At 39.2% G+C, this 18,922-nt stretch overlaps 1 protein-coding gene across 5 annotated transcripts in view; it reads left to right on the top strand.

Moving 5' to 3' along the window:
* The first annotated feature begins 3,229 nt into the window (after positions 1-3,229).
* Positions 3,230-18,922, top strand: part of LOC126183672 (protein N-terminal glutamine amidohydrolase) — an 80,278-nt gene continuing 64,585 nt past the window's right edge. For 4 of the 5 annotated variants that reach the window (XM_049925831.1, XM_049925832.1, XM_049925830.1 and 1 more), the window contains exon 1: positions 3,230-3,506. In XM_049925831.1, coding sequence (XP_049781788.1) covers positions 3,376-3,506 — 131 coding nt within the window. In that variant the 5' untranslated portion in view covers positions 3,230-3,375. Of the gene's footprint in view, positions 3,507-4,405; positions 4,513-18,922 lie in introns of those variants that run through there. The other variant, XM_049925833.1, reaches the window with a different exon arrangement.

Raw genomic sequence — 18,922 nt, 5'->3', positions numbered from 1 at the left:
CCTTGCAAGTTTCAAGAAATCTGAGAAAACTCCTGCAGACAGACAGTTGTTTATAGCTGTTGCTAATGGCTGTGATATTTCTCCAATAATTTTCTTTAGGACAGTAAAAGTCATCCTGTAGATATCTAGACTCTCCGAAGTTTTGTAAGGTTTTACTATTTTTCAGTATGTCATTTGTTTGTACATTTTTCCATGTTTCACATTTGCTGAGAGTTTTATTTGGTAAGTAAACAGCAGGTTCTATAAGCGAGTCTGAGATTTCAGCAACAGCGTTTTCTATAACTTTGTTAATGTAGTCACTGAAGTCATCTGGAGTGCAGGCATTAGAAGAGGAAGTAGGCTTCTTTCTATGTTCATTTACTAGAGTCCAGGCTGCTTTGCACGGATTACAAGCTTCTCTTATGAATCTATCATTCCCCCTCCTTTTAACTTCTTCTACTTTTTTCCCATAAAATCTCTTGGCCTCTAAGTAATTGCTGTGTAACAATTGTTTACTATTTAGATCTGTGACTGCTTTGGCGCAGTCATTCGACATTAGGACAATGTTTTTTTTAGATTGTCTAGCTCAGGTGTGTACCATGTTCTTGCATTTACTATTTACTGTTTTCCTCGTGCTTTACCTGTGTGGCTTTTCCTTGGTATCAGTGAGAACATCTCACCAAATTTGTATTTTAGTGTCTGGAAAAGAACATTTAAGGCAACATTGGGTTTTGCTTCTTTAATTAATTGCTGCCAGTTATACTGGACACTGAGGCATTGAAAGTGTCTAGTTTTTCTTTTGGCACTACTCTTTTGTGAAACACATAATCTGATTGCCATGAATTTGTCTGTTGGTTACCCAGAGTCTTCGTTTGTAGTTTTATGACTAATGCTATCATTGCATCAACTACATTTATTTTGTAACTGCAGGTATCTAAATTTGTAATAATAATGTCGTGGCAGGCATCACCTCTAGTTTGAAGTCTGTTTGCTATAAAGAGAGCATAACTATTTACTAAATTCAAGAATGCTCTCTCTTTTGTAGTACTATTTTCACCTATGTGTACATTGAGATGGACACACACTGCAATTTTTGGTGTAAGGTGTGTTATGTGACGTAAACAACTTTCCAAGTTAGTGATAAAGTTTTCGAAATTTCCATTTGGTGAATGATACACTGAAACAGTAATCATATGCATATCTACTAGTTCGAAGCCAGCCAGTTTTAAATCCATATCCGAGCAGTAATTTCTCAAGTTCACATCCCTAATGTTGAGATTTTTATTGGCATACACAAACGCGCTTTCATGAATGGTAGTTTCTCGATAACATGAGCTCGCCATCTCTAGGTATTCAATGCATCTGCAATTTTCACCCTCTTCTTTGTCGAGACGCTGCTCACATACACATATCACATCTGGCTTTGCATCTTCTATAAATATAGGCAACTGATGACATTTTGTTCGTAGACATTGAACATTTACACTAGCTAAAACTATCGGTAGAGATTTTGATTCCAGTTTTGTTGACCTGCAACATTAGGCTCTATAGTACTGATGTCTGGATGTTCTCCGGAATAAAAAACGCCATAATACTACATTCTAAAGCCCGGTCCACACGCAACGATCTGTCTGCGCAGACATCGGCGCAGATGTCTGTACATGCAAAAGATCGCTGCAAATGTGGTGTGTTCACACGACACAAACCCCAATCTACTACTCGCCCGCCATCTGTCGGTGTAGAAATGAAATATCAGTGGCAAGCGACTACGCTCCCCGTAAACGTCAAAATTTAATTCAGTTATTTGAAATATAGAAATGGAGGAAGTTCTGTTGTGGTCTGTGTTCGCAACTTGTGTTGCAAAAAACATTCAGACCAACCGCAGGAAACAGAGAAAGCGGTCAAAATGGTGTAGACAGTGGCTGCTAAAGCGAAAGCAGTTTTCTCACGTAAATTTACTGCGAGAGTTGCAGGGCGACCAGTTTTGTTTTACATTACCTCGTGTTCCATTTCCTCGCACATTGACACTCCAATTTCATCTTCAATTGTACTCCTGCTTGGTCTTGGCGTTTCTTGATCACTAAGAAAGCCAAGCAGATCAAAATACCATAACGTTGGCTGGTATACTTGATCTACTCCTACACCAGACCACCTAGATTTCTGAACTTTGGATAACTCTTTTCGGTAAACAATTCGCTGACAGACTTAATTTACTTGACTTGCCTTCATGAACTCATCCTTCAGGAAAGCGTAAATAGCTTCACATCTGTTGGGTATTATTTCACTCAATGCTTGTTTCGATATTGCAGATGAAAATTCCAAATCCTTGTAGCTCCTTCCTGTTGCTAGGAATCTTAATGTTACCGCCAGCCGTTCACGAGGAGAAATTGCCCTTCTCATCCAAGTATTTTTTCTCATAATATGAGGGGTTACAAGCTTTAAGTGATAATTATAAGTTTCGACATCCATCCGCAAATAATTTCGCCAGTTCGCAACGAAATTATTTTTTTATTACCGTCTCTCTGCTTGCCGAGGCGTCAACTGCCCGCAATTTTTCAATTAAAGCATTGTATGCTGCTGTCTTTTTATCTCGGTCACTATATTCTTTACTTTTAATCTTCCACAAACATGGGTGGTTTCTGTATATTTCAATGAATTCACTTACAAACTCTCGAGAACACTGACGAGTATCAGCCATTTCAATGCCCTGTGCGCACAAATACAAACACTAGACTGAGCAAACAGCTGTTTCGACCCAGATTTGCGGCGATCTCCTGTCCACACGCTCCAACTTGTCTGCGCAGATGTGGTTTGAACCCACAGATTTGAGAGGTTTCGCTCAAACCTCCAACTCCAACTTCCAGGTTTGCACACACCTCAGGTTGGTGCAAATCATCTGTCCACACGCAACGATCTGTCTGCGCAGATGTGATGTGCGCAGACATTTGCGCAGATAGATCGTTGCGTGTGGACGGGCCTTAAGGCCATATAGAACTGTTCATTACTTTTTCCTTTAGTTCGACGTAATGACAATTAAATTCAGCAGAGTGCCTAAATCCAAAACTATTACTATATCGGGGTCATGTGACAAGGGACACAATGCATGTTGATGACAAAAATCCGTCCTGCGCGTCTGAATGTTCACACCCTTCTTTTGGTTCGCATCAGAGAATACCTACTCCGTAGGGTAGAGATCAACGCTTCAGAGAGTGTGTGTGCCATCTTTGAGACATAACGGTGTGAAATGCTTTGCAATGCACTGCTCAAAGTAGATGCAGACGCATAAATCGGACGCTTAGTAGAGACGCTAGAACGCGTTAGAATGATCTGGTATACAAGTTAGCCTGATATTTCTCATGTAGCTTTTGTAGGAAACTTTAAGCACGGGGGACTATAATGGCAGAAAAGGTGTCCAATGCAGCCCGAGTCCAGAGACAGGATACCGGAGTGGTGACAAGTTCAACGAAAAAACCGCTTCTGAATTTATTTCCGCAACGGTCCGACTGTAAATATACACCCAGCTACTGGTAAGTATTTAGTTATGTATCTGCAGTCTCCAATTCAGTCAATTTAATAAACTGATAATTTACTGAGAGTTAGGCACTTGTTGCATTCAGACGCTACTGCAGTGAGATCAATATAATGGAACATGCTGCAGTGTGTTGATGTGGGATGATATTAGTCTCTAAATATGATACAGAATCGTAATTTATAGAATATATAAACCTTATAATCTTTCAGTTATGTATAAATATGTGTTTATATTAGAATCGTATGTAATATTAGCGCGGACATGACGGACAAGCACGGCGCTTAAATGAAACTCGGTAAGGTGCGTTACGACGAAAAATTATGTGAACAACTAATGGCAGTTTATTTTTGATTGGAAAATTTTATTATGATATATAAGCAGCGTGCATAACTAGTTGGGATACCTCCTTCAGTATTGTTTCATTTTTAAGAACATGCCCAATACGTGTGGGAGTCTTTGGTGGCGGCACTGGGATTCCCCGTTTCCAGTTTATGTTGCAACTGTTTATCGTGTTTCTCTTGACGGAAACATTCTTTCGCCTTCCATTTTCTAATGTTTTTGGCGTCCGAGTATTTAGTGTAATATTATAATGAATAATATTCATGCCGACCACGTCTGCATTGCAGTGAAGCTAGATGCAGTAGTTACATAGGTTTAGGTGATGTCAATAAGCGGCATGAGTCATGCTTCAGGCAGAATAAATTAATAAAATGACGGGCAACCATTGTTCTCACCGGGTTACAGTAGGCGGATTTGATAGACGATGGTGCAATAATCTTCGCACACCCACTTGGGTGTGGAGATTTCAATCTTTACAATAAGTAACTATTTGCTGTTTTGTTGATACGTGGGGATTGAACACAAAATCTCTGAAGAAATAGTCATGGACGATAAGAAGCGAAGTGGGTGATCTTCACCATGCTTTGCATAATAACTTCGTCGTTGCGGCAACAATTGAATGCATTATTTAACGGACGCATATGGAGAAAACGCAATTCTTGGTAAGCATGCTATAATGGTATATTGTTAATAGCAGGTTGCGAAAAATGGCGGGATTAGGAAACAAAATAAACATACAAATTGAACTCTTACCAATTTTACTTTGATGCAACGTGAGCTTCGAATACGGTAGCACCGGTAGCGGTTATTTAATCTGATATGATTACGTACGTAACTATGGGCGAGGTTTTTCTTTGAAGATTTAGTATTGATAAACGCAGCCCAGTTTTTGGCCACTCCTTTGGGGACTTTTATTTAATCTTATTTAACTTCATAACCGGCAGCAAAATTTAAGCGTTCACAAACATTACAATGATTATTTTTATTCAGTGGCAGTAGAAATGTCGGAGAATACGAACAGCTGTTGGCGTTAAATAATCCAATTTACGAAGTGGAAAAAGTCCCAATGCCAAGCCTTGTTGCATTAAGCTTTCTAGAATTACTCATTTCTTTAAAATTTTACCTAGTTATCGTTGTAGGGGCACTGTAATTAACAAAGAATTGCATGTGGTAGAAATGAAAGCTTTGCAGTATTGGTGAATGACAACAGACATTGTTGACCAAGTGTCTTGATATTTTTTGTGGAATTTTGATGTATTAGCACAGTTCGAATGTTTGAATCAAGAATGACTTTTCACTGTGTGGTGTTTTTTTAAACATTCTGGTAGATGAACACAGTGTGTTGAACTGGAATACAAATCCAGAACTTTGCATGTTGGAGGCAGTGCTAGTACAGAGTGAACCATTCAGGCACGACTCGTGACGCACTAGAAGGTGCACTTCACTTCAGTTCACACAAGCTCTCCTGTATACTTTGGCAGACCAGCACTCTCAGAAGAAAGACTACTGGGGAGAAATGGCGTAGTCGCAATCGAGGGGATTGTACGCTGAATAAATTGGAAAGTAGGTTACGGGATAATGGCAGGTTGTGAATTGTGCCTGTATATTGTAGCGAGAATGAGCATTGCCTGCAAAATGGGAGGGTCCAAGTTAGAGACCTGGTCCAGCACACAGCTTTAATTGTGGGAGTGTTGAATGTTTGAATGATTCTCAATTCAGCTGATGTTGAAAAATAATGGGAAAGGTTCTTATGGGTCATCACAACATGTTGAAGATAAGGTATGGAGTTACAGTAGAATTAGGCTATGACATTTATTTCATTAATTGTTCCACTGAATTGTGTAGAGAAATTATAAAAAAAAAAAGTTCAGTTACATTTAGGAAGTAACACGTGCTTGAGATCTTGGGTTTAAAAAGTTGTAAGGGTGGAATAGAAAAGTGTGTTAAAAAATAATGGGTTGTAATGCTGAAATGCGAAAGGTTTCCATTTGAACAGTTTTGTGAGACTGCATATAGTGCAGATTGGCTGGAAAGAATGAACTCCTAATTGGAGAAAAAAAACATGCCTGTGGTATGTACTCTTTGGATTTTCACAAAAATATCATTAAAGGCTTTTCAGCATACATATTAGATTAGTTTTGAGAGGATGAAAGGGTCTGACTGATAGAAAAGATGGGGTGAGAAGGTAGTTCATAATCATGTCACGTATTTAGTGACTGCTAACCCATAATAATCTTCCAAAATGAGATTTTTCACTATGCAGCGGAGTGTGTGCTGATATGAAACTTCCTGGAAGATCAAAACTGTTTACCCGACTGAGTCTGCCAGGAAGTTCATAATAATCTTGTATTTGTACAAGGATATTTGACATGACCTAGATTATGTTGCTAATGACGCGGGGTGTTTTTGTGGAATTGCATCAAGTGTGGCTTTATCGGACATTGAAAATGTGTGCCTGTGCTGAAACTTTCTGGCATTAAGTGTGTCTGACCGGATCTCTTTGAGTCTTGTCTTTTGTAATCTGTGCCCTACCAACTGAGCTGGTCATTTTCACTTCGTATCTCGACTGAAATTTTCAGTCTTATCTATACTTTCCTCCTCCTTCCAAAGCTTCATTGTGCATTGTAATATGATTTAAAGCACTGTAGATGTTTAGCAGCCATGTTGAGCTGTCAGTAAATAGTAATATTAGTATTCAGAAGGTCTGAAGTACTAGGATAAAATCATGCTGTGTGGATAGTTTGCATTGTACATCATCCAAACTCAGCACCCAACAGTGCAGTTATTTACCAGATTTTATCCCTTTTTGAAAAATTGGCACTCAGTTTTGAACTGTTCATTTTAGCCGTTCTTATTAAAACTGTAATCTAAAAAAATTCCTTATTAATCTTGAGAAATCCGTTCACAGTGGACTGGTATTTGTTCAGAACTCTATTTCCTATGCCATAAAGTAAAGATGGTTCTTAAATTATACTTCTCCGCTGAGAAGATATACCAAGCTATACAAATCAATGGAAAACTACAAATTTCAATAAGAAAGTACTATAAAAACTTCTCAGTAACAATAAAGGGAAGCATATACACTATATGCAGAGATGAGTCATATAATGTTCTGTGGGGTGATCAATATGATTGAAAATGAACACACTTCATACACTGCAGTCACAGTTTAGGCACTCTATTTGCTCCGAGATAATAGGTTTTGACAATCTTATGCTGCCATCATCTGATGGTCTGGAACTTGCTATAAAATTGCCATGTTACATTACATGAAGTCAAAGTATAAAAGGCACTCTCCACATATACGTGTCTTGATAAAAGTCCAGTTGATAAAGTAAACACAGGTGGTAAAAATGCACTTACATGTTAAAAAGCACACAGCTGATAACCTCATATCGTCTGTGCAAGCTGGTGGTGACCACAATTCTCATGAGCTTGCCACACAGCACCGCACTACTGTGTGTATTTTATCGACTGGACTTTTATCAAGACATGTATACATGAAGAGTGCCTTTTATACTTTAAGTTCCTGTAAAGTAACGTGGCAATTTTATAGCAAGTTCCAGACGATCAGATGATGGCAGCATAAGACAGTCAAAACTGGTCATCTTGGAGCAATGTAAGTGTCTAAATTCTGATTTTGGTGTATGAAGTGTGTGCATTTTCAGTGAACCATATAGTCACATACCATGAACTCCAGTAAAGAAAAAGGGCGTGAAGTACCTATCTACCATGAATGTGGGTGTGGTCATTGTTGTCTTCGGTCCAGAGACTGGACTGATGCAGCTCTCCTTGCTACTATATCCTGTGCAAGCTTCTTCATCTCCAAGTAACTGCAGCAACGTACATCCTTCGTCACTCCTAATAAAATTTTGATTGCCGCCATGAAAAAATAAATTTGCATAATTTGTTGTTTGCAGGTACATGTCTGCATATCTGGCACAGAGAAATCCACATGTGAAAGTGCTGATGCGTCCTGCTAGAGGAGCCAAAGTGAAATGGCCCACCCATCCCCAGATAAAGTGGAGACAGGCTGCGCCATTATGTTTTGGCCCATCTAGCAGTGTGCTGGAGTACTGTGGTGTGAGGATGTGTGTGTACACACACATGTATCTGCAAACAAGATTATGTAGCCTGACTTTGTTTTATCAAGGAGATAATTAAAATTTCCGATTTTAGTAGGTCTAGGGTTAGCGTCTTTGGTTCATAATCAAAACGTCTTCGGTCCCAGGTTCGATCCCCGCCACTGCCTAAATTTTGATAAATAACCAGCATTGGCGGCCGAAGACTTCCGGCATAAGAAGTCTGCCTCATTCTGCCAACGGCCTTGTCAAAGAGGCGGAGGAGCGGATAGAGGTTCAGGGCACTCTCTTGTCCTAGGGGTGGGAAATTGCCGCTAAAGGCGGAAGAATCAGCAATGATCAACGACATGAGGATGCAGAAGGCAATGGAAACCACTGCATTAAAGACACGTAACGTGTATCCACAGGACAGGTGGCCTGTAAATGAAGAAGTGTCATGATGATCTCTCCATTGGCAAAAGATTCCAGAATAGTCCCCCATTCGGATCTCCGGGAGGGGACTGCCAAGGGGGAGGTTACCATGAGAAAAAGATTGAATAATCTACGAAAGGATAACGTTCTACGAGTCGGGGCGTGGAATTTCAGAAGTTTGAACATGGTAGGGAAACTAGAAAATGCAAAGGGTCAATTTAGATATAGTAGGGGTCAGTGAAGTGGAAGGAAGACAAGGATTTCTGGTCAGATGAGTATCGGGTAATATCAACAGCAGCAGAAAATGGTATAACAGGTGTAGGATTCGTTATGAATAGGAGGGTAGGGCAGAGGGTGTGTTACTGTGAACAGTTCAGTGACCGGGTTGTTCTAATCAGAATCGACAGCAGACCAACACCGACAACGATAGTTCAGGTATACATGCCGACGTCGCAAGGTGAAGATGAACAGATAGAGAAAGTGTATGAGGATATTGAAAGGTATGTAAAGGGGGACGAAAATCTAATAGTCATGGGCGACTGGAATGCAGTTGTAGGGGAAGGAGTAGAAGAAAAGGTTACAGGAGAATATGGGCTTTGGACAAGGAATGAAAGAGGAGAAAGACTAATTGAGTTCTGTAACAAGTTTCAGCTAGTAACAGCGAATACCCTGTTCAAGAATCACAAGAGGAGGAGGTATACTTGGAAAAGGCCGGGAGATACGGGAAGATTTCAATTAGATTACATCATGGTCAGACATAGATTCCGAAATCAGATACTGGATTGTAAGGCATACCCAGGAACAGATATAGACTCAGATCACAATATAGTAGTGATGAAGAGTAGGCTGAAGTTAAAGACATTAGTCAGGAAGAATCAATACGCAAAGAAGTGGGATACAGAAGTACTAAGGAATGACGAGATACGTTTGAAGTTCTCTAACGCTATAGATACAGCAATAAGGAATAGCGCAGTAGGCAGTACAATTGAAGAGGAATGGACATTTCTAAAAATGGCCATCACAGAAGTTGGGAAGGAAAACATACATACAAAGAAGGTAGCTGCGAAGAAACCATGGGTAACAGAAGAAATACTTCAGTTGATTGATGAAAGGAGGAAGTGCAAACATGTTCCGGGAAAATCAGGAATACAGAAATACAAGTGGCTGAGGAATGAAATAAATAGGAAGTGCAGGGAAGCTAAGACGAAATGGCTGCAGGAAAAATGTGAAGATATCGAAAAAGATATGATTGTCGGAAGGACACTCAGCATACAGGAAAGTCAAAACAACCTTTGGTGACATTAAAAGCAATGGTGGTAACATTAAGAGTGAAATGGGAATTCCACTGTTAAATGCAGAGGAGAGAGCAGATAGATGCAAAGAATACATTGAAAGCCTCTACGAGGATGAAGATTTGTCTGATGTGATAGAAGAAGAAACAGGAGTCGATTTAGAAGAGATAGGGGATCCAGTATTAGAATCGGAATTTAAAAGAGCTTTGGAGGACTTACGGTCAAATAAGGCAGAAGGGATAAATAACATTCCATCAGCATTTCTAAAATCATTGGGGGAAGTGGCAACAAAACGACTATTCACCTTGGTGTGTAGAATATATGAGTCTGGCGATATACCATCTGACTTTCGGAAAAGCATCATCCACACAATTCTGAAGACGGCAAGAGCTGACAAGTGCGAGAATTATCGCACAATCAGCTTAACAGCTCATGCATAGAAGCTGCTTACAAGAATAATATACAGAAGAATGGAAAAGAAAATTGAGAATGTGCTAGGTGACGATCAGTTTGGCTTTAGGAAAAGTAAAGGGACGAGAGAGGCAATTCTGACGTTACGGCTAATAATGGAAGCAAGGATAAAGAAAAATCAAGACACTTTCATAGGATTTGTCGACCTGGAAAAAGCGTTCGACAATATAAAATGGTGCAAGCTGTTAGAGATTCTGAAAAAAGTAGGGGTAAGCTATAGGGAGAGACGGGTCATATACAACACGTACAACAACCAAGAGGGAATAATAAGAGTGGACGATCAAGAATGAAGTGCTCATATTAAGAAGGGTGTAAGAAAAAACTGTAGCCTTTCGCCCCTACTCTTCTATCTGTACATCAAGGAAGCAATGATGGAAACAAAAGAAAGGTTCAGGAGTGGAATTAAAATACAAGGTGAAAGGATATCAATGATATGATTCGCTCATGACATTGCTATCCTGAGTGAAAGTGAAGAAGAATTAAATGATCTGCTGAACGGAACGAACAGTCTAATGAGTACACAGTATGGTTTGAGAGTAAATCGGAGAAAGACGAAGGTAATGAGAAGTAGTAGAAATGAGAACAGCGAGAAACTTAACATCAGGATTGATGGTCACGAAGTCAATGAAGTTAAGGAATTCTGCTACCTAGGCAGTAAAATAACCAATGATGGACGGAGCAAGGAGGACATCAAAAGCAGACTCGCTATGGCAAAAAAGGCATTTCTGGCCAAGAGAAGTCTACTAATATCAAATACCAGCCTTAATTTGAGGAAGAAATTTCTGAGGATGTACGTCTGGAGTACAGCATTGTATGGTAGTGAAACATGGACTGTGGGAAAACCGGAACAGAAGAGAATCGAAGCATTTGAGATGTGGTGCTATAGATGAATGTTGAAAATTAGGTGGACTGATAAGGTAAGGAATGAGGAGGTTCTACGCAGAATCAGAGAGGAAAGGAATATGTGGAAAACACTGATAAGGAGAAGGGACAGGATGATAGGACATCTGCTAAGACATGAGGGAATGACTTCCATGGTAGTAGAGGGAGCTGTAGAGGGCTAAAGCTGTAGAGGAAGACAGAGATTGGAATACGTCAAGCAAATAATTGAGGATGTAGGTTGCAAGTGCTACTCTGAGAGGAAGAGGTTAGCACAGGAAAGGAATTCGTGGCGGGCTGCATCAAACCAGTCAGTAGACTGATGACAAAAAAAAATGTTAGCCCTCATACTGCATGAAAGTTTATGTAGATATTCTAATGTAGTTCCACAATATTTTTGCTTGGCTGAAGGCCACTGGATATATGCCTTATCTGTATGGAGTTATTTTCATACTGTTTGGTAATATCTCTTCTTGTAGTTCTGTTATTAAACTCGGGGGGACTTGAAAGCAAAAATCCTGGTTGCCCAGTTGTTGCTAATTATGTTATCAAACTGTTTGCATTTAATCACATAGGTACATATTGTTATGGCACCTAATATATTGTAGGCTTCTAATGATTGAATCACATCTTACTTGTTATGGTTTAGAATCCCAAGAAGTCAGATATATGAAAAGATATTCTGTTTATCAGAAAAGCTAAGTGTAATTCATTAGGCACATGTACTGATCAATAAAAACACACACACACACACACACACACACACACACACACACACACACACACATGCACAATATATACCATTTGATTTGGAATGTATTATAAGAATTTAAACTGATTGAAACTTGTGGTGCATCATTGTTGCTAACATCACATTTGTTAAACTGAAGAAAAAACATTTTCGAAGTTGTTCTGTGTAATATGTAGTTGAGTGATGAATGTCAGGCAACAACAACAGACTTCTCCTTATTTGTTTAATCAAAATTCTGATATCATTCTTAAGTCAGACCTGACAGTTTTTTTATGAAAGTGATGTTGTCTCAGATGGTGACTTAATAAATGAAGTATGTGTGAACAAATCAGTTTTGAAAATAGTTTATGATTATCCCATTGAAACTTGCACCGTGATGAGTAAAACAAATTGTACTAAAATGTGAGTAGATTTCTAAAAATCATTCAGTAAACACAATTATTGTGCTCTTAATGTTCATATAAAACTTCAAAAACAGTCTTAAGGGTGAAATTGCTATTGTTAAATAAAAGAATATTTTCATAGGAATATGTGTGCCAACAAGGCGCTTTCCAGGTGAGCGTATTTGTGATGGGTGATTTTCAGGGTCAGTGTCAGAGGTTTATTGTAAGCCCCCAGAAAAGCGGTAGGGATGTATTGAAACAGAGCTAAAATTTCGGGAAAACTATATGCACCTCAGTTAACAAGTGGTATCAGTTACCTGCTTATTACCTTGTGTTCAATGCGGACTGAAAGTGCTGACATTAACATTAAGGAAACACTATTCAGACAGTTATAAACTAATTTGATGAATTGTTGGAGATGGTAAAGAAGTATTCCTTAGTTTTTTAAAAAAAGGTTGTTAGGTACAGTAAAAATTGAGTGAAATGTCCATATGTGTCAGGACTGAAGCTATATTTGCCTCACCTTCCACCCTTTCCTTCTCTACTTCACTGTGTGCCAACTTTGGCATAAATCAGTGTGATGTAGATTGTGCTGTCAAAATAGATCTTTATTATGCCTGGTTTATTGCAATGGACTTATACAAATTGTTGAAGACATGTAAGAAAGCTGCTACTTCATTTTCAACAGTTCAGAGGTGGCTATGCTTCCACTGAAGATGGTGCATGTGGAGGATATTAAGAAATTGCACGATATGTTACTGGACAATCAAAAATGAGAGGTATATAAAATAGGTTATGCCATAGGCATATCAGAAGAGAGTACAGTACATTTGAATGAAGAGTTAATGAGAAGAAAATGTCAAAATTGGGTCTACATTTACTGATTGCTAACAAATATTAAACAGGATGGGACAGAAATGTTTCAACTGTTTTGGAAGTTATCAACTCGTTGTGCCGATTTGTCACTGGATGAGCCGTAGATCCACCTGTTAAAGCCGTAATGAAGCAGTGTATGGACCACTGCCAGAAAATAAGTTAGACATGTGAAGAAAGAAGGGATGGATGAAAGTAAATTCATATGTAATGTTTAAACAACAAAAAACACACTGTTTACCATAGAAATTGTAACATCAGGAAGGTTTTCCAGTTAGGAAATATTAGTTACTGTACATATACAGCATGGGAAAGAGCATACAATATTAAATTTTTAAATGATTTTGTGTTATTCAGGCTGCAGAGTTCAGTACACTGAGCTGCTACCTCTTAAAACTACAGTGGCTTTAACACGCCTGCGCATAGTCAAACTAAGCCTGACATTAATGGTAGGGCACAGTGACCAGCATTAATAGTGTTATCTACCCACATATGGCAAGGGATGGGAACATATAAAGTGCCCAGGAATATTGTCAAACATGATTGGTTTGGTGGTCCAGCTGTTTGCTGTGAGGAGGCATAATGTTTCGTGGGCATACAGAGCCCCAAATCTTTGAACACAGTACACTCAGGAGTCAACATTATAGTGACTCTGTACTACTTCCCCATATTTGTCTTTCAAGGGATGCATTTGGTCCTCACCTCATTTTTATGGACCACAATATGCAAATCCATCGAACTGTGCATGTGAAGCAGCTCCTGGAATAAGTGAATACTCAACAAAAAGACCGGCCTACTTGTTCCCGGCTTAATTCCCATCTAGCACGTTTGTTAGGGAGATATATTGCAGCACCTCACATGCACCGCCGACAATTCATTACTTCGCAACTGCACTGGTGGAGGACCGGAATGCTGTTTCACAAGATCCCCTCACCTAACCCGTGGCCAGTATGGGAGCACATTACAGAGCATGCATTGCTCTCTGGTGATCCAACAACTTGTTAAAAACCGTGGCCCCACCATTTGTAACGTTGGAGAGACCATTGTGAATTGCAGCTGTTTCAGCATACTTAAAAGTATGCGAACATTTTAGGTTAAGCTTTACTGTGACTTTGACATTAAATGAAACAAGTGTACTGTTACAGTCACAGTTTATTTATCTCAACAATGTGTTTCAAAGGTCTAAACCTCCATCAGGTTGATTTACATTTGTTACTATGATGCTGTGTGTGTGGGGGGGGGGGGGGGGGGTAAAATTTTATGGAGGAACTTGTGGCACTGTATAGTAGAGAAACAGAACACTATTTCAAAGCATTGTTTTTGATTTCTTTTGACAAAAACTAAACGTACATTTAACGGTAAAAATAAAATAAGTAAAATAAGAGTACCTCCAGTGGTCACAGGTTCCGTTCTGCCATAACCCGTGACATGTATACGGTCACATTTTGTAAACAAATATGGTATCTGGAAACTGTCAGTTGCAAGGATCATATATTAGAAGAGAAACATTGTCACAAACTACAAAGAATATACATTGTAACAACATTAGTATAGAATAAGTTTTAACGGATTGTGGAGATCTTTGTTTTAAGGTGTTGAATACATGCATTGGAATAAATATTTCATGTGGTATTTTGTCAAGTTAATATAGCTTAAACTTCATATTCATTTAAATAATCAGGTTACATGCTGCAAGATTTAATTACAATAATTACGTTGTCTCGCAAGCTGTGACATTGTCTCGAATAAAACTGTGACCCGTATACACAATACGTTTCCTTTAATTTATGTCTGTGGTCACAACTTTTTTTTAACAGATTACCGGTTTCAGTCTATAATGACCATCATCAGATTTGTTTTATAAAAACATTATTACTTTGTGTCTATAAAACAGATCCGATGATGGTCATTATAAACGGAAACCGGTAATCTGTTAAAAAAAAGTTTGTGACCATAGACAAAACTAAAGGAAACTTATTAATTATGTTGTCTACAGTGGTAAAATTTTACATAACATCTACATCCATACTCCGCAAGCCACCTGATGGTGTGTGGCGGAGGGTACCTTGAGTACCTCTATCGGATCTCCCTTCTATTCCAGTCTCGTATTGTTCGTGGAAACAAAGATTGTCGGTATGCCTCTGTTTGGGCTCTAACATCTCTGATTTTATCCTCATGGTCTTTTCGTGAGATATACGTACGAGGGAGCAATATACGGCTTGACTCCTCGGTGAAGGTATGTTCTCGAAACTTCGACAAAAGCCCGTACCGAGCTACTGAGCGTCTTTCCTGCAGAGTCTTCCACTGGAGTTTATCTATCATATCCGTAACGCTTTCGCGATTACTAAATGATCCTGTAATGAAGCACGCTGCTCTCCGTTGGATCTTCTCTATCTCCTCTATCAACCCCATGTGGTACGGATCCCACACTGGTGAGCAATATTCAAGTAGTGGGCAAACAAGTGTACTGTATCCTACTTCCTTTGTTTTCGGATTGCATTTCCTTAGGATTCTTCCAATTAATCATACTCTGGCATCTGCTTTACCAATTATCAACTTTATATGATCATTCCATTTTAAATCACTCATAATGCTTACTCCCAGATAATTCACAAAATTAACTGCGTCAAGCTACTGATCTGTTATATTGTAGCTAAATGATAAAAGGATCTTTCCTTCTATGTATTCGCACCACATTACACTTGTCTTCATTGAGATTCAATTGCCATTCCCTGCACCATGCGTCAATTCGTTGCAGATCCTCCTGCATTTCAGTACAATTTTCCATTGTTACAACCTCTCGATATACTACAGCATCATCTGCAAAAAGCCTGAGTGAACTTCCGATGTTATCCACAAGGTCATTTACGTTTATTGTGAATAGCAACGGTCCTACGACACTCCCCTGTGGCATACCTGAAATTACTCTTACTTCGGAACGTTTCTCTCCAGTGAGAATGACATGCTGCGTTCTGTTATCTAGGAACTCTTCAATCCAATCACACAATTGGTCTGGTAGTTCATATGCTCTTACTTTGTTCATTAAACGACTGTGGGGAACTATATCGAATGCCTTGCGGAAGTCAAGAAACACGGCATCTACCTGGGAACCCGTGTCTACGGCTCTCTGAGTCTCATGGACGAATAGCGCGAGCTGGCTTTCACACGATCGTCTTTTTTGAAACCCATGCTAATTCCTACAGAGTAGATTTCTAGTCTCCAGAAAAGTCATTATACTAGAACATAATACGTGTTCCAAAATTCTACAACTGATCGACGTTAGAGATATAGGTCTATAGTTCTGCACATCTGTTCGACGTCCCTTCTTGAAAACGGAGATGACCTGTGCCATTTTCGAATTCTTTGCAACTCTACACTCTTCTAGAGACCTACGGTACACCGCTGCAAGAAGGGGGCAAGTTCCTTCACGTACTCTGTGTAAAATCAAACTGGTATCCCATCAGGCCCACCGGCCTTTCCTCTTGTGAGCTATTTTAATTGTTTTTCTATCCCTGTGTCATCTATTTCAATATCTACCATTTTGTCATCCGTGCGACAATCTAGGCAAGGAACTACAGTGCAGTCTTCCTCTGTGAAACAGCTTTGGAAAAGGACATTTAGTATTCCAGCCTTTAGTCTGTGAGCCTCTGTTTCAGTACCATTTTGGTCACAGAGAGTCTGGACATTTTGTTTTTATCCACCTACCGCTTTGACATAAGACCAAAATTTCTTAGGATTTTCTGCCAACTCAGTACATAGAACTTTTCTTTCGAATTCATTGAACGCCTCTCACATAGCCCTCCTCACACTACATTTTGCTTCGCGTAATTTTTGTTTGTCTGCAAGGCTTCGGCTATGTTTATGTTCGCTGTGAAGTTGTCTTTGCTTCCGCAGCAGTTTTCTAACTCGGTTGTTGTACCACGGTGGCTCTTTTCCATCTCTTACGATCTTGCTTGGCACATACTCATCTAATGCATATTGTACGATGGTTTTGAACTTTGCCCACTGATCAACACTAGCTGTACTTGAGGCAAAACTTATGTGTTGAGCCGTCAAGTTCTCTGAAATCTGCTTTTTGTCACTTTGCTAAACAGAAAAATCTTCCTACCATTTTTAATATTTCTATTTACAGCTGAAATCATTGATGCAGTAACTGCTTTATGCCACTGATTCCCTGCTCTGTGTCAACTGTTTCAAATAGTTCGGGTCTGTTTGTCACCAGAAGGTCTAATATGTTATCGCCACAAGTCGGTTCTCTGTTTAACTGCTCAAGGTAGTTTTCAGATAATGCACTTAAAAAAATTTCACCGGATTCCTTGTCCCTGCCACCTGTTTGTCCGTCTACATCTGGCAAATTAAAATCTCCATCCAGAGCTATAAAATGGTTGGGAAATCTCTAAATATTTTCCTAACTTTCCTTCAGGTGCTCTACCACAACAGCTGCTGAGCCAGGGGGCCTATAGAGACATCCAATTACCACGTTTGAGCCTTCTTTAACCATGACCTTCACCAAAATTATTTCACATTTCGGATCTCCATAAATTTCCTTCAATACTATTGCACTTTTTATCGCTATAAACACGCCTCCCCCTTCACTGCCCAGCCTGTCTGTGCGGTATACATTCCAATCTGAGTTGAGAATTTCATTACTGTGTACATCTGGTTTCAGCCAGCTTTCTGTCCCTAGTACTATGTGGGCATTGTGACTGTTTATTAATGAGAGCAGTTCTGGGACCTTTCTATAGACGCTCCTGCAGTTTACTATTACCACATTAATATTGTTATTCCCTGTTGTTTTTTGCCTACTACTACCACCTTGTCGCGTCTCAGGAGGCGTCTTGTCTGGCATAGGGAGGAAATTATCTAACCATTGATAAATTGTTAGCTGAAATATTTAAAAGTAACTTAGAAGAAAAAATCCTGAATTCTAATCGCTACCTCCTCAAAAATATCTACTATTACAGATATGTAGGTGATACCACCATTTTAATCAATGGCACGAAAGATGCTATATTGAGTTGAACCAATTATTCAACGATTCCCATGAAAACAAAATGCACAGTTGAACACCAAGCAAGTGACTATATACACTTTTTACACCTTATCATTAAAATAAACAACAGACGACATAAGTTTGAAATTTATTGGAAGCCTAACCAAAACACATACTACCATTCACAGCTCCTCTTTTCGCCCTACAATCCACAAGATGGCAACATACCGGTACATGGCCAATAGGGCTATCCAACTACCACACTCTGTTGACAAATGTGAACAAGAAATTTAAATAATAAAACAAACAGCTATTGCAAATTGTTATAACAGCTGCATGGTAGACACCCTAATACGCTCAATAGTGGCAAAGCAATAACATCACAAAAAACAAAAATAAAACATTTTCAGTACAGTCCACTTTCTAGGTAATATTTCATATCAGATTTCAAACGTCTTCAAACCAAAAGACGTAAACATATCCTTTACCACAGACAATAAGATTGGACAGAAGCTACCTCACAATATCCACACATGAAACCCACTCATCACATACGTGTGTACAAAATCGAATTTTTGGACTGTGATTGCTTCTACATAGGCCAGACAGGCAGATCATTTGAGATTAGATTCAAAGAACACATGGCAGCACTAAAAAACAAAAAAATAACACATCAGCAATAGCCACCCACCTGCATAAAACAAAATGCCATGTTAACAAAATAAGTATCAGTATCCTGCATGTCCAACCTAAGGGTAAAACACCAGACATCCTTGAAACACTCCAAATAGGCAAACATCAAACAAAACAACCTGAATCCATCTTAAATGACAATATTTACAATAGTATCATCTCTGTCTTTAGCAACTGGCTATGTTGTTAAATTTGCAATGCGCACGCGCGCGCTCACACACACACACACACACACACACACACA

The sequence above is a fragment of the Schistocerca cancellata genome, chromosome 4, assembly GCF_023864275.1.
Source record: "Schistocerca cancellata isolate TAMUIC-IGC-003103 chromosome 4, iqSchCanc2.1, whole genome shotgun sequence".
Classification (NCBI taxonomy): domain Eukaryota; kingdom Metazoa; phylum Arthropoda; class Insecta; order Orthoptera; family Acrididae; genus Schistocerca; species Schistocerca cancellata.
This window is presented reverse-complemented; position numbering and strand designations above follow the sequence as displayed.